The 12,774-nt window shown below is 37.5% G+C and overlaps 2 protein-coding genes across 2 annotated transcripts; both read left to right on the top strand.

The window, feature by feature from the left end:
• The first annotated feature begins 4,328 nt into the window (after nt 1-4,328).
• Nucleotides 4,329-4,790, top strand: LOC139031119 (keratin-associated protein 19-3-like). The gene has a single exon (XM_070455247.1). The coding sequence runs from the start codon at nt 4,329-4,331 to the stop codon at nt 4,581-4,583; it is 255 nt and encodes an 84-aa protein (XP_070311348.1). The 3' UTR covers nt 4,584-4,790.
• A 6,940-nt stretch (nt 4,791-11,730) lies between these two features.
• On the top strand, nt 11,731-12,425 carry LOC139031118 (keratin-associated protein 19-3-like). The gene has a single exon (XM_070455246.1). It carries the CDS (start codon nt 11,731-11,733, stop codon nt 11,983-11,985), a length of 255 nt encoding a protein of 84 aa, XP_070311347.1. The 3' UTR covers nt 11,986-12,425.
• The last annotated feature ends 349 nt before the right edge of the window (nt 12,426-12,774 follow it).

Here is a 12,774-nt window from a genome sequence, read left to right as displayed (position 1 = left end):
ACTCAAGGAACAGGGAAAGGAAATCAAGTTCTAACAACACGGCAGCAGGTCTAAACCAAATGGGGGGCAGACAAAGGAAAATATGTGATGGCCATCACAAATCACAACCCAGAACACAGAGTATAAAACACACACAAAGACCTGGCAGTCCTCATCAGACACTCCCTTAAATACAAGAATACAGCCTCTCAGAAAACCTCTTATAAAGACACAAAACTTCAGATCCAAGTATTAACAGAGTAAAGGAAAATATCCCAGATCGTCAAAGATTTCAAAGACAGGAAAGGAAACAAGGTTGAAAAAAGAAGGGGGAGGAAGCAGGAGAAGGGGACAAAACGGGTGGCCTTACAGATGTATCCTGCCACCTGCAGATACCCCGGCATTACAGGACTTTACCTTGGGTCTCCAGAGAAGGGAGGGCTGGAACTCAGCCCCATCAGAAACCAGGCCAGAACAGAACCAGAATTCGAGTTCTCTGCCAAAACGAGGTGATCAGTCTCCAATCCTCAACTCAGGTTGAGGCCCTTCGACTTGATTCCTGCATCCAGGACCAGGGGACTAGGGAAAAAAAGGGAAGGGTAGGAAGGGTTAAGGGGAGAAAAGAGAGAGGGGAGGGGAGGGAGGTCAGTAAAGGCCCTTGTTCCTTACCCAGTTGGGCACTCTGGCCAGTTGTCTGCGTCAGGAGGAGACCAGGGTCAAAAGGGTCCCAGGTGCAGCCACTGGGTCTCGTCCTTTGGTGGGCAAGCTGGTCCCTGAGTATCCTGAGTGGTCAGGATGTCAGTCGCAGTGAAGAGTCCCTGCCAGAGTTGCCATTTGTTGCAGGAAGGGGGCCCCTTTCCAGGGCCTGAAACTAGGCTCTTGTCTAACACTTGAAAGTGAATTGCCTGAGGAGACACGTGTGCTGACAAAGCAAGAGATTTTATTGAAAAAGGGCACCCGGGTGGAGTGCAGTAAGGTAAGAGAACCCAGAACTGCTCTGCACCTGGTTTTATGGTGATGGGATTAGTTTCCCAGTTGTCCTTAGCCAATCATTATGACTCAAGAGTCCTTCCTGGTGGTGCAAGTGGTGCTGCATCTCATTCAGCCAAGATAGATGCCACTGAGAAGGATTCTGGGACGTGGTCGGACATGTGGTGTCTCCTTTTGACCTTCCCTGAACTCTTCTGGTTGGGGGTGACTTATTAGTTCCGAGTTCCTTACCAGGACCTGCTGTCGTAAAACAACTCATGAAATGGTGTCTATGGTTCCTGGCCAGGGTAGGCGGTTTCAGTCAGTGTGCTTACCCTAAGGGCATAGACTTGGGTTACTGTGATATTGAATGGTTTGCCTTGGAAACAAACAGATTATTCTGTCATTTTTGACACTGCACCCAAGTACAGCATTTTGGACTCTTTTATTACTATGAGGGCTATTCCATTTCTTCTAAGGGGTTCTTGCCCCTAGTAGTAGACATAATGGCCATCTGAATTAAATTCACCCATTCTGGTCCATTTAGGTCACTGATTTCTAAAATGTCAATGTGTACTCTTGCCATCTCCTCTTGACCACTTCCAATTTACCACAATTTTTAATTATAAATTATGTATTATTATTTTCTTTGAAATTGCACAAATAAATCATGTCTATATCATTTTTGAGCATTTTAAAAATTTTGTAAAATCTATTGGATTTTATCTTATGTGACCATAGCTATTTTCATTGGAAATGACATAAATTAGCCCCCATCACACTCAACCTAGTATATACTGAATCATTCATGGGATTCTTAAATTTGTTAGATTATGTGTCATCATTTGACTTCAAAATGACTCATTGAGAAAAATATAATTTTGGTCAACTATTTTCTTTTTCAGAATAAAAATAAAAAATAAAGCTTGATAAAGGAAAAAACAGGATTTCACATTAAAATTAATTAGTCCTTTGAGTTAAATATTCCTTTAAAATCTGAAAGTCATTTCAGTCCATAATTCACCTTAAAAAATTATCAAAATTTTGCCATGTAAAATTTACTTTTTCATTAATTCATCAAACATTTTTGCTTGGAAAACAATGAACAAATCCAGTTATGAAAATGCATTATCAAAAATGTTATAAAAACAATAACTCAAAAGATATTCATGGGGAGTTCTCTGGTTTATCAGGGTATAGGATTTTGAACTTTTACTGCCATGGCCAGATTCAGTCTCTGGTTGCAAAACTGGTAACCCACAAACCACAGAGCAGGCCAAATATATATATATATATATATATATATTTACACCCTCTTGTTCACTGAAGCATCATTTTTACAATAGCCAGATATGGCATCAACCAAAGAGACAATGGAAAAGTGAATAGATAAAGAAACTGTTTTATATATATAAAGTGAAACTACACAGTCATAAAAAGAAATCTTTCTACTTGTAGCAACATAGATGGACTTTGAAGGCATTATGTGAACTGAAATATGTAAGACAAAGAAAGACAAATATCATATGATTTCACTTATGTGTGGAATTAAAAAGCAAAAGCAAAAACAGAAATCTGAGCTCATACATACAGAGAACAGGCTGAGGCAGAGGCAGGAGTCAGGGGTGGACAAAATAGGTGAAAGTGGTCAGAAGTTACAAATTTCCAGTTACACAACAGATGTCATGGGGATACTATATTGTACATTTGAAAGTTATTAAGACAGCAAGTCTTAAAAGTTTTTAACACAGGAAAAAAATTAACTCCTGTGTGGTGATGAATTTAACTAGACTTATCATGGTGATCTCTTTGCAATGCATGCAAATACTGAATCATTACATTGTACATCTGAAAGAATATAATATGTCATTTATATCTCAATAAAAATGCTATTTATAAGCCTCAAGACAAAGCCACAGTAACAAAACAACTAAAGTCTCAGTAATGATTTAAGTCGTGGAAAGTGATACGCTGTTAAAGACCCAAGAGCAAGATATGACTACCTCCAGAGGAGCTTAACCATCGGTTGGGTTTGCAGTCTTCACAGAGTGAGCCGAGGGTCAGCAGAGACTGGTCATCAGCTTCCTGTACCTTCTTCTTGTCTCAGTCATCATCACTGCACACTCATTTAGGGAGATTTTCAAGACATCAGGATTTTAAGATACCCTGTTAAAAATGCTGTATAATTTTAAGACAATATAATTTTTCATTAAGGTTAAACTTTAATGAGTAAGTAATGTATTATGAAAAAAATATTTGCCTATTTGCCTGAGAGAAATAAGGGACTGAGACAAACAGAAGTGCTAAAGAAAATTTAAGATAAAAAAAATCACACACAAAAAAATCACGATGAAATTAGAGACATGAGTAGAAAGAAAAAATACTGATTGGAACAAGTGGATAAGAATAAAAGACCTAGCTGATGCAAGCATGGCTGGGAATGAATGTTGATGGGGATTTAAAGAGAGGTTTCACAGAAGAATGATACATGGAACATGAAGAAGAGAAGAAAGATAGTAACTGTAAAGCATAGAGCCAGGATCATGTGCATTTTCAGGCCACATTTTGGGTATTGTCTGTTCTGGAAAAGAGGGATATGGTGTGAGGCAATACTTTATAATGGTTTTCAGACTGGTTATGAAAGTGAATTTTTTTCCCTTGGAAATATTCATGCCACTCCTGAGATAAATTTTACTATATTTATAAACCAAAAGGATGCTTTGTATGCCATATATAAAATCAAAATAGTTTTCTCATCTGTGTATACATATATATTATATATATTTACATTATAAGTACATACTGAATTTGTATATTATATGTATATATTATATACACGCAAATGGGAAATAAATTTGACATTTATTTGAAGAATTTTATAGATTCATGTTTTAAAATTTTGATCATTATATTTAAATTTAGGCAGAATTAATACAAGACAATCCAAAGAGTGCTATGAAAATGAGAAATGAGAAAAAATTTTAAGAGAAAACACTGTCAATTATGAATGATGCAATATGTTTAGTAATGAAGAATTCTTTTCAGGAAATTTTTACTTTGTGATTGTGCCAACACAAATTTCTGACTTTGACGGCAATTTTTTTTTTCTCTAACTAAAAGAGAATGTAATCAGTTCAAGGCCCTTTAAGCCAGGCAGTTATGCAAGCTCAAACAATTTAATGACTGTGTGCCTCTCCTCGGGTCAGCAAACAGATTAACAATTTGCCTCAGGTAAATGCATAATTTGAAATGATACAAAGGCAAGGTCACATGCTTAACCACGTGTTCTGACCAGGGTATATAAGCGTCCCTCCGCACGAGCTGACATCCACACTCAGGACCTGGTCTGAACAGCAAACCGGACTCGCCCCCCTGACACCATGTGCCATTCCAGCAGCTACTACGGAGGCCTGGGCTGCGGCTGCGGAGGCTTCGGCGGCCTGGGCTTCGGCCGCGGCTGTGGATGCGGCAGCTTCCGCAGGCTGCGCTTTGGCTCTGGCTTTGGAGGCTACGGATGTGGCTCTGGTTTCGGAAGCTACGGATGTGGATGTGGCTCTGGTTTCGGAAGCTTTGGCTCTGGCTGCTGTCACCGCCCACTGTTCTTTAGAAGATGTGGTTTCTCCAGCTTCTACTAAACTCTTGACTATAGTAACCCGACATCTGCTACCATGAGTGGATTTGACATAATGTTATTCAGTCGATGAATTGAGATTACTGTAGGCCTATGTATACTCAAACCTTAAGAATTTCAAAGAATTTATTATTTATTTATTAATTATACACATCTCTGTCTCATGTTTGCTGGAATTTGTTAGCTTGGGCCCTAACAGATGACTGATGTTGACAACCAATAAATTATCTAATTAGAAATACAAAATATGGATTTTTCGGGTTCATTTAACTCAGTATGTATACATACCTGTATGTAATTTTTCTGTTTGTCAACTATAAATGTAAGGATTATCTCCTTTAATATTTTTATAAAAACAGGTTGTGTTAGATATACCTAGTGATAGTTGATAGTGTTCTGTTTTATTAAAACTGTAGTCAGAGCATACTTGCATTTCACAAATCCTAAAATCCACATTTCTAAATTTTTAGGAAAAATAAGCTCTGTTTTTCTGTGAATCTATTAATTATAAAGTGTTATAATATTGTTCTATATTCGTCATCTTCTGCTTTCATCTAGTTTGTTACACATGTAAGATACACCTGAGTAAAATGATCTAAAAGTCATTAAGAAGCTGGATAGTAAAAATATGAACTTTGGCCACTCAACTCACTCATCTCACTTACTCTCTGACATCATCTGCATCATCATAACTGCATTGAAGCATTTGTAATTCAGTAAGAATTCAATGGGGGAAAAAAAAACAAAAAAATCACTGATGCTGAGAAAGATGAGGGCAGGAGGAGAAGGTGGCAGGAGAGAATAAGGTGATTGACTGGCATCACCAGCTCAATGGATATGAGTTTGAGGAAACTCTAGGAGATAGAGAAGGACAGGGAAGCTGGGCCTACTTCAGTTCATGGGGTCACAAAGAGACAGACATGATTTAGTGACTGATCATCAACAAAATCAAAACCACTAAATGCACAGAAATACTATCAAGGAGCAAAAAATTGTTTATCTACAACTGATCAAAATTTCTACTTGATAATCACAAAAAAAAATTTAAAGAAGAATTTAAATAAAAGATTATTCTTTCAAAAACAATCATTTCATTGCAATATAAGAAATGAGGAATAGGTAAAATTCCAGATTTTCTAAATTGTTTTCCAAAAACTTAATGATACCTTCAGATGATGATATAAACATAATATTTGGTATAAATGGGCAAATATATTTTTAAAAAGAGCTTTGTGGGTGGCTCAGTGGTAATGAATTACTTGCTAAGCAGGAGACGTGGGTTAGATGCTTGGGTCGGGAAGGTCCCCTAGAGGTGGGCAACTCAGTCCAATATTCTTGCCGGGAAAATCCCATAGGGAGAGCAGCCTGGTGGGCGATGGTCCATGGAGTCACAGAGAGTCAGACATGACTGAAGCGACTGAGTATGCACCCGTGCAATCAGGCAATAGTTCCTAGTATATGGACGAGCCCTACAGTTGGTGTTCAGTGCCTCAGTCACGTCTGACTGTTTTCGACCCCATGGACTGCCATACGCCAGGCTCCCCGTCCCTTCACCCTTTACCAGAGCTTGCTCACACTCATGTGCATTGAGTAAATGATGCCATTCAACCATCTTGTCCTCTGTCGAACACTTCTCTTCCTGCCTTCAATCTTTCCCAGCATCAGGGTCTTTTCTAATGAATCAGTTCTTCGCATCAGGTGGCCAAAGTATTGGAGTTTCAGCTTCAGCATCAGTCCTTTCAAAGAATATTCAGGACTGGTTTGATATCCTTGCAGTCCAAGGGACTCTCAAGAGTCTTCTCCAGCACCACAGTTTGAAAACATGAATTCTTTGGTGCTCAGCCTTCTTTATGATCCAACTCTCATATCCATATATGACTACTGGAAAAGCCATAGCTTTGACTATATGGGCCTTTCTCAGCAAAGTAATGTCTGTACTTTTTAATATGCTGTCTAGGTTTGTCATGGCTTTTCTTCCAAGGAGCAAGCGTCTTTTAATTTCATGGCTGCGGTCACAATCTGCAGTCATTCTGGAGGCCAAGACAATAATGTCTGTTACTGTTTCCATTGTTTCCCATCTATTGGCCATGAAGATATGGGAACAGATGCCATGATCTACATTTTTATTAATGTTGAGGTTTAAGCCAGCTTTTTCACTCTGCTCTTTCACGTTCATCAAAAGCCTCTTTAGTTCCTGTTTGCTTTCAGCCATAAGAGTGGTGTCACTTGCATATCTGAGGTTATTGATATTTCTCCTGACAATCTTGATTCCAGCTTGTACTTCGTCCACCCCAGCATTTCACATGATGTACTCTGTATAGAAGCTAAATATTCAGGGTAACACTTAGCCTCGAAGTACTCCTTTCCCAATTTTGAACCAGTCCATTGTTCCAAGTGCAGTTTTAATGGTTGCTTCTTGACCTGCATACAAGTTTCTCAGGAGGCAGGTAAGGTGGTTTGATATTCTCATTTCTTAAAGAGTTTTCCACAGTTTGTTGTGATCCACAGAGTCAGTCAGTGAAACAAAAGTAGTTTTTTTTTTTTTCTGGAATTCTCTTGCTTTTTCTATGATTCAGTGATTCTTGGCAGTTTGATCTCTGTATCCTCTGTATTTTCTAAATCCAGCTTGCACATCTGGAAATTCTCAGTTCATGTACTGTTGAAGTCTGGCTTGGAGAATTTTGAGCCTTACTTTACTAGTGTGTGAGATGATTGCAGTTGTTCAGTAGTGTGAACATTCTTTGACATTGCCTTTCTTTGGGATTGGAATGAAAACTGACCTTTTCCAGTCCTGTGGCTGAGTTTTCCAAATTTGCTGGGATATTGAGTGCAGCACTTTCACAGCATCATCTTTTAAGATTTGCAATAGCTCAGCTGGAATTTTATCACCTCCTATAGCTTTGTTCTTAGTGATGCTTCCTAAAGCCCACTTGACTTTGCATTCCAAGATGACTGGCTCTAGGTGAGTGAGCACACCATTGTAGTTATTTGGTTCATTAAAATCTTTTGTTTGGATAGTTCTTTTCTACATTCTTTACACCTATTCTTAATCTTTTCTGTTTCCATTAAGTTCATGTTGTTTCTGTGCATTACTGTGCCCATTTCCATGAAATGTGTTCCCTTGGTTTCTGTAATTTTCTTCAAGACATCTCGAGTCTTTCCCATTCTATTGTTTTCCACTATTTATTTGCATTGTTCACTTAGGAAAGCTTTCTTCTCTCTCCTTGCTGTTCTTGGAACCCTGCATTCACATGTGTATATCTTCCTTTCTTCCTTTGCCTTTAGCTTCTCTTCTTTTTCTCAGCTCTTTGTAAGGCCTTCTCAGGCAAACATTTTGCCTTTTTGCATTTCTTTTTCTTGGGGATGCTTTTGATCACCACCTCCTGTACAATGTCATAAACTTCTTAGGCACTCTGTTTATCAGATTTAATCCCTTGAACCTATTTGTCACTTCTACTGTATAATCATAATGGATTTAATTCTCTACTTTCTTCCACTTAAATCTGAACTTGGCAATAAGGTGTTCATGATCTGAGCTGCAGTCAGCTCCCAGTCTTGTTTTTGCTGACTGTATAGAGCTTCTCCATCTTTGACTGCAAAGGATATAATCAATCTGACTTCGGTATTGACAGTCTGGTGATGTACACTGGAGATTCGTCTCTTGCGTTCTTGGCAGAGGGTGTTTGCTATGACCAATGTGTTCTCTTGGCAAAACTCTGTTAGGCTTTGTCCTGCTTCATTTTGCACTCTAAGGCTAACCTTGCCTGTTACTTACATTATTTCTTGACTTTCTTCTTTTGCAGTCCAGTCCCATATGATGAAAAGGACATTTTTCTTTGGTGTTAGTTCTAGAAGGTCAGGTAGGTCTTCATGGGACCACTCAGTTCCAGCTTCTTCAAAATTAGTGGTTGGGGCATAGACTTGGGTTACTGTGATACTGAATGGTTTGCCTTGGAAATGAACAGAGATTATTCTGTCATTTTTGAGATTGCACCCAAGTACAGCATTTTGGACTCTTCTGTTACTGTGAGAGCCATTCCACTTCTCCTAAGGGATTCTTTCCCCTAGTAGTAGATAGAATGGCCCTCTGAATTAATTCACCCATTCTGGTCCATTTTAGGTCACTGATTCCTAAAATGTTGATATTCACTCTTGCCATTTCCTCTTGACCACTTCCAATTTACCTTGGGTATTAATTATATATTTGCATATTATTATTTTCTTTGAAATTACACAAGTAAATCATGCCATATTTCATTTTTGAGCATTTTTTTTGAAAATTGTAGAATCTGTTGGATTTTGTCTCATGTGACCATAGCTATCTTCTCTGAAAATGACATAAATTACCCCCATCACACTCAATCTTGTAGATTTAGTAGATCATTCATGGGATGCTTAACTTTGTTAGACTTTTTGTCATCATTCAACTTCAAAATGACATGTTGAGAAAAATATAATTTTGGCCAACTATTTTCTTTTCAGAATAAATATGTAATAAAGCTTGATAAATGAGAAAAGAGGATTTGAGAGTAAGATTAATTAGTCCTTTGCGTTAAATATTCCTTTAAAACCCCAGTCATTTCAATCCATAATTCACCTTAAAGGATTATCACAAGTTGTGCTGTATAAAATTTATTTTTTTATTAATTTAACAAACATTTTTGCTTGGAAAAACAATAAACAAAAGCAGTAGGGTAAATGCATTATTAAAAATGTTATAAAAATGATAAGTCTAAAGATATTCATGGGGTATTCCCTGATTTTTTAGGGGTTAGGACTGAGAACTTTTACTGCCTTGGCCAGATTCAATCTCTGGTTGTGAAACTGATAACCCACAAGTCACGCAGCAGGGCAAAAGTAAAAAAGAAAAACACTTGCATTCTCTTGTTCACTGAAGGGTTATTTACAATAGTTCAGATATGGCATTAACCCAAGAGACAATGGGTAAACAAATGGGTAAAGAAACTGTTTTATACATATAAAGTGTAACATTACACAGTCTTAAAAAGAAATATTTCTACTTGTAACAACATAGATGGACTTTGAAGTCATTAAAAGTGAAAGCAAAGTCACTCAGTCGTTTCTGACTCTTTGCGACCCCATGGACTGTACCCTACCAGGCTCCGCAGACCATGGAATTTTCCAGGCAAAAAACTGGAGTGGGTTGCTATTTCCTTCTCCAGGGGATCTTCCTGACCCAGGAATCCAACCTGGGTCTCCCTCATTGCAGGCAGACTCTTTACCATCTGCGCCACCAGTGAAACCTTTGAAGTCATTACAATAAGTGAAATAAGTAAGACAAGAAAGAAATATATCATATGATTTCACTTATATGTGGAATTAAAAAACAAAAACAAAAATCTGAGCTCATAGATACAGAGAACGGGTTGTTGGTTGGCAGAGGCAGGAGTGAGGGGTGGGCAAAATAGATGAAAGTTGTCAGAAGTTACAAACTACCATTTACAAAATAGATGTCATCAGATACTATGTTGTATATTTGAAAGTTATTAAAATAGCAAATCTTAATAGTTTTTAACACAGGAAAAGTTTTAGCTCCTGTGTGGTGATGAATTTAACTAGAATTATTATGGTGATCACTTTGCAATGTATGCAAATACTGAATCATTACTTTGTACATCTGAAACTAATATATGTCATTTATATTTCAATAAAAATGCCATTTAAGCCTCAAAACAAAGCCACAGTACAAAACAACAAAATCCTCAGTAATAATTTAAATTGTGGAAAGTGATATGCTGTTAAAGACCCAAGTGCAAGATATGACTACATCCAGAGGAGCTTAACCGTGGGTTGGGTTTGTGATCTTCACAGAGTGAGCCAAGGATCAGCAGAAGACTGGTCAACAGCTTCCTGTAGCTTTATCCTGTCTCAGTCATTTCATCACTGCACATTCATTTTGGGAGATTTTCAAGAAATCAAGATTTTGAGATGCTCTGTTAAAAAAACTGCATGATTTTAAGGGAATGCAAACTTTATTTTAAGGTTAATCTTTAATTAGTAGGCAATGTACTATGAAAAAAAAAATATTTGCCTGCTACCTGAGAGAAAATAAGGGACTGAGACAAACGGAATTGTTAAGAAAATTTAAGGTTAAAAATATTATGATAAAATTAGTGACATGTGGAGAAAGATAAAATACTGATTGGAACAAGTGCATAAGAACAAAAGACCTGGCTGATGCAAGCATGGCTGGGAATGAATGTTGAGGGGGATTTAAAGAGAGGTTTCACAGAAGAATGATACATGGAACATGAAGAAGAATAGAGAAGAGAAGAAAGATAGTAACTGTAAAGCATAGAGCCAGGATCATGTGCATTTTAGGTCATATTTTGGGTATTGTCCGTTCTGGAAAAGAGGGTTATGGTGTGAGGCAATACTTTATAATGGTTTTCAGACTGGCCATGAAAGTGAATTTTTTCCCTTGGAAAGTTCCTCACCACTCCTGAGATAAATTTTACTATATTTATAAACCAAAAGGATGTTTTGTACACCATATGTAAAATCAAAATAGCTTTCTTGTGTATGTATGCATGTATATTACATTTATGTATATTATATATGCATATTATATTTGTATATTATATGTATATATTATATACATGCAAATGGGAAATGAACTTGACATTTATTTGAAAAATTTTATAGATTCAAAATTTTAAATTTTGATCACTGAAATCTAGGTTGAATTAATACACAGCAATTCAAAGAATGCTATGAAAATGAGAAATGAGAAAAAAATTTATGAGAAAACACTGTCAAATATGCATGATGCAACACGCTTAGTAATGAAGAATTCTATTCAGGAAATTTTTACTTTGTGACTGTTCCAACATAAATTTGTGATTTTACAATTTTTTTTCTCTGATTAACAAAGAATGTAATCAGTTCAAGGCCCTTTAAGCCAGGCAGTTATGCAAGCTCAAACAATTTAATGGCTGTGTGCCTCTCCTCGGGTCAGCAAACAGATTAACAATTTGCCTCAGGTAAATGCCCAACTTGAAATGATACAAAGGAATGGTCACATGCTTAACCACGTGTTGTGTCCAGGGTATATAAGCGTCCCTCCGCACGAGCTGACATCCACACTCAGGACCTGGTCTGAACAGCAAACCGGACTCACCCCTGACACCATGTGCCATTCCAGCAACTACTACGGAGGCCTGGGCTGCGGCTGCGGAGGCTTCGGCGGCCTGGGCTTCGGCCGCGGCTGTGGATGCGGCAGCTTCCGCAGGCTGCGCTTTGGCTCTGGCTTTGGAGGCTACGGATGTGGCTCTGGTTTCGGAAGCTACGGATGTGGATGTGGCTCTAGTTTCGGAAGCTTTGGCTCTGGCTGCTGTCACCGCCCACTGTTCTTTAGAAGATGTGGTTTCTCCAGTTTCTACTAAACTCTGACTATAGTAACCCAACATTTGCTACCATGAGTGGATTTGACATAACGTTATTCAGTCGATGAACTGAAATTGGCCTAGCCTGTATACACTCAAACCTTAAGAATTTCAGAGAATTCATTATTTATTTATTAATTATACACATCTCTGTCTCATGTGTGCTGGAATTTGTTAGCTTGGGCCCTAACAGATAATTGATGTTGACAACCAATAAATTATCTAATTAGAAATACAAAATATGGATTTTGGGGTTCATCTAACTCAGTATATATACATACCTGTATGTAATTTTTCTGTTTGTCAATTATACATACAAGGATTATCTCCTTTAATATTTTTATAAAACAGGTTGTGTTAGATATACCTAGTGATAGTTGGTAGTGTTCTGTTTTATTAAAACTGTAGTCAGAGCATACTTGCATTTCACAAATCCTAAAATCCACATTTCTAAATTTTTAGGAAAAATAAGCTCTGTTTTTCTGTGAATCTATTAAAGTGTTATAATATTGTTCTATATTCATCATCTTCTGCTTTCATCTAGTTTGTTACACATGTAAGATACACCTGAGTAAAATGATCTAAAAGTCATTAAGAAGCTGGATAGTAAAAATATGAACTTTGGCCACTCAACTCACTCATCTCACTTACTCTCTGACATCATCTGCATCATCATAACTGCATTGAAGCATTTGTAATTCAGTAAGAATTCAATGGGGGAAAAAAAAACAAAAAAATCACTGATGCTGAGAAAGATGAGGGCAGGAGGAGAAGGTGGCAGGAGAGAAT

The sequence above is a fragment of the Odocoileus virginianus genome, chromosome 25 (assembly GCF_023699985.2).
Source record: "Odocoileus virginianus isolate 20LAN1187 ecotype Illinois chromosome 25, Ovbor_1.2, whole genome shotgun sequence".
In the NCBI taxonomy this organism is placed as follows: domain Eukaryota; kingdom Metazoa; phylum Chordata; class Mammalia; order Artiodactyla; family Cervidae; genus Odocoileus; species Odocoileus virginianus.
Note: the sequence above shows the minus strand (reverse complement) of the source record. Positions and strands in the feature narration are given on the sequence as shown.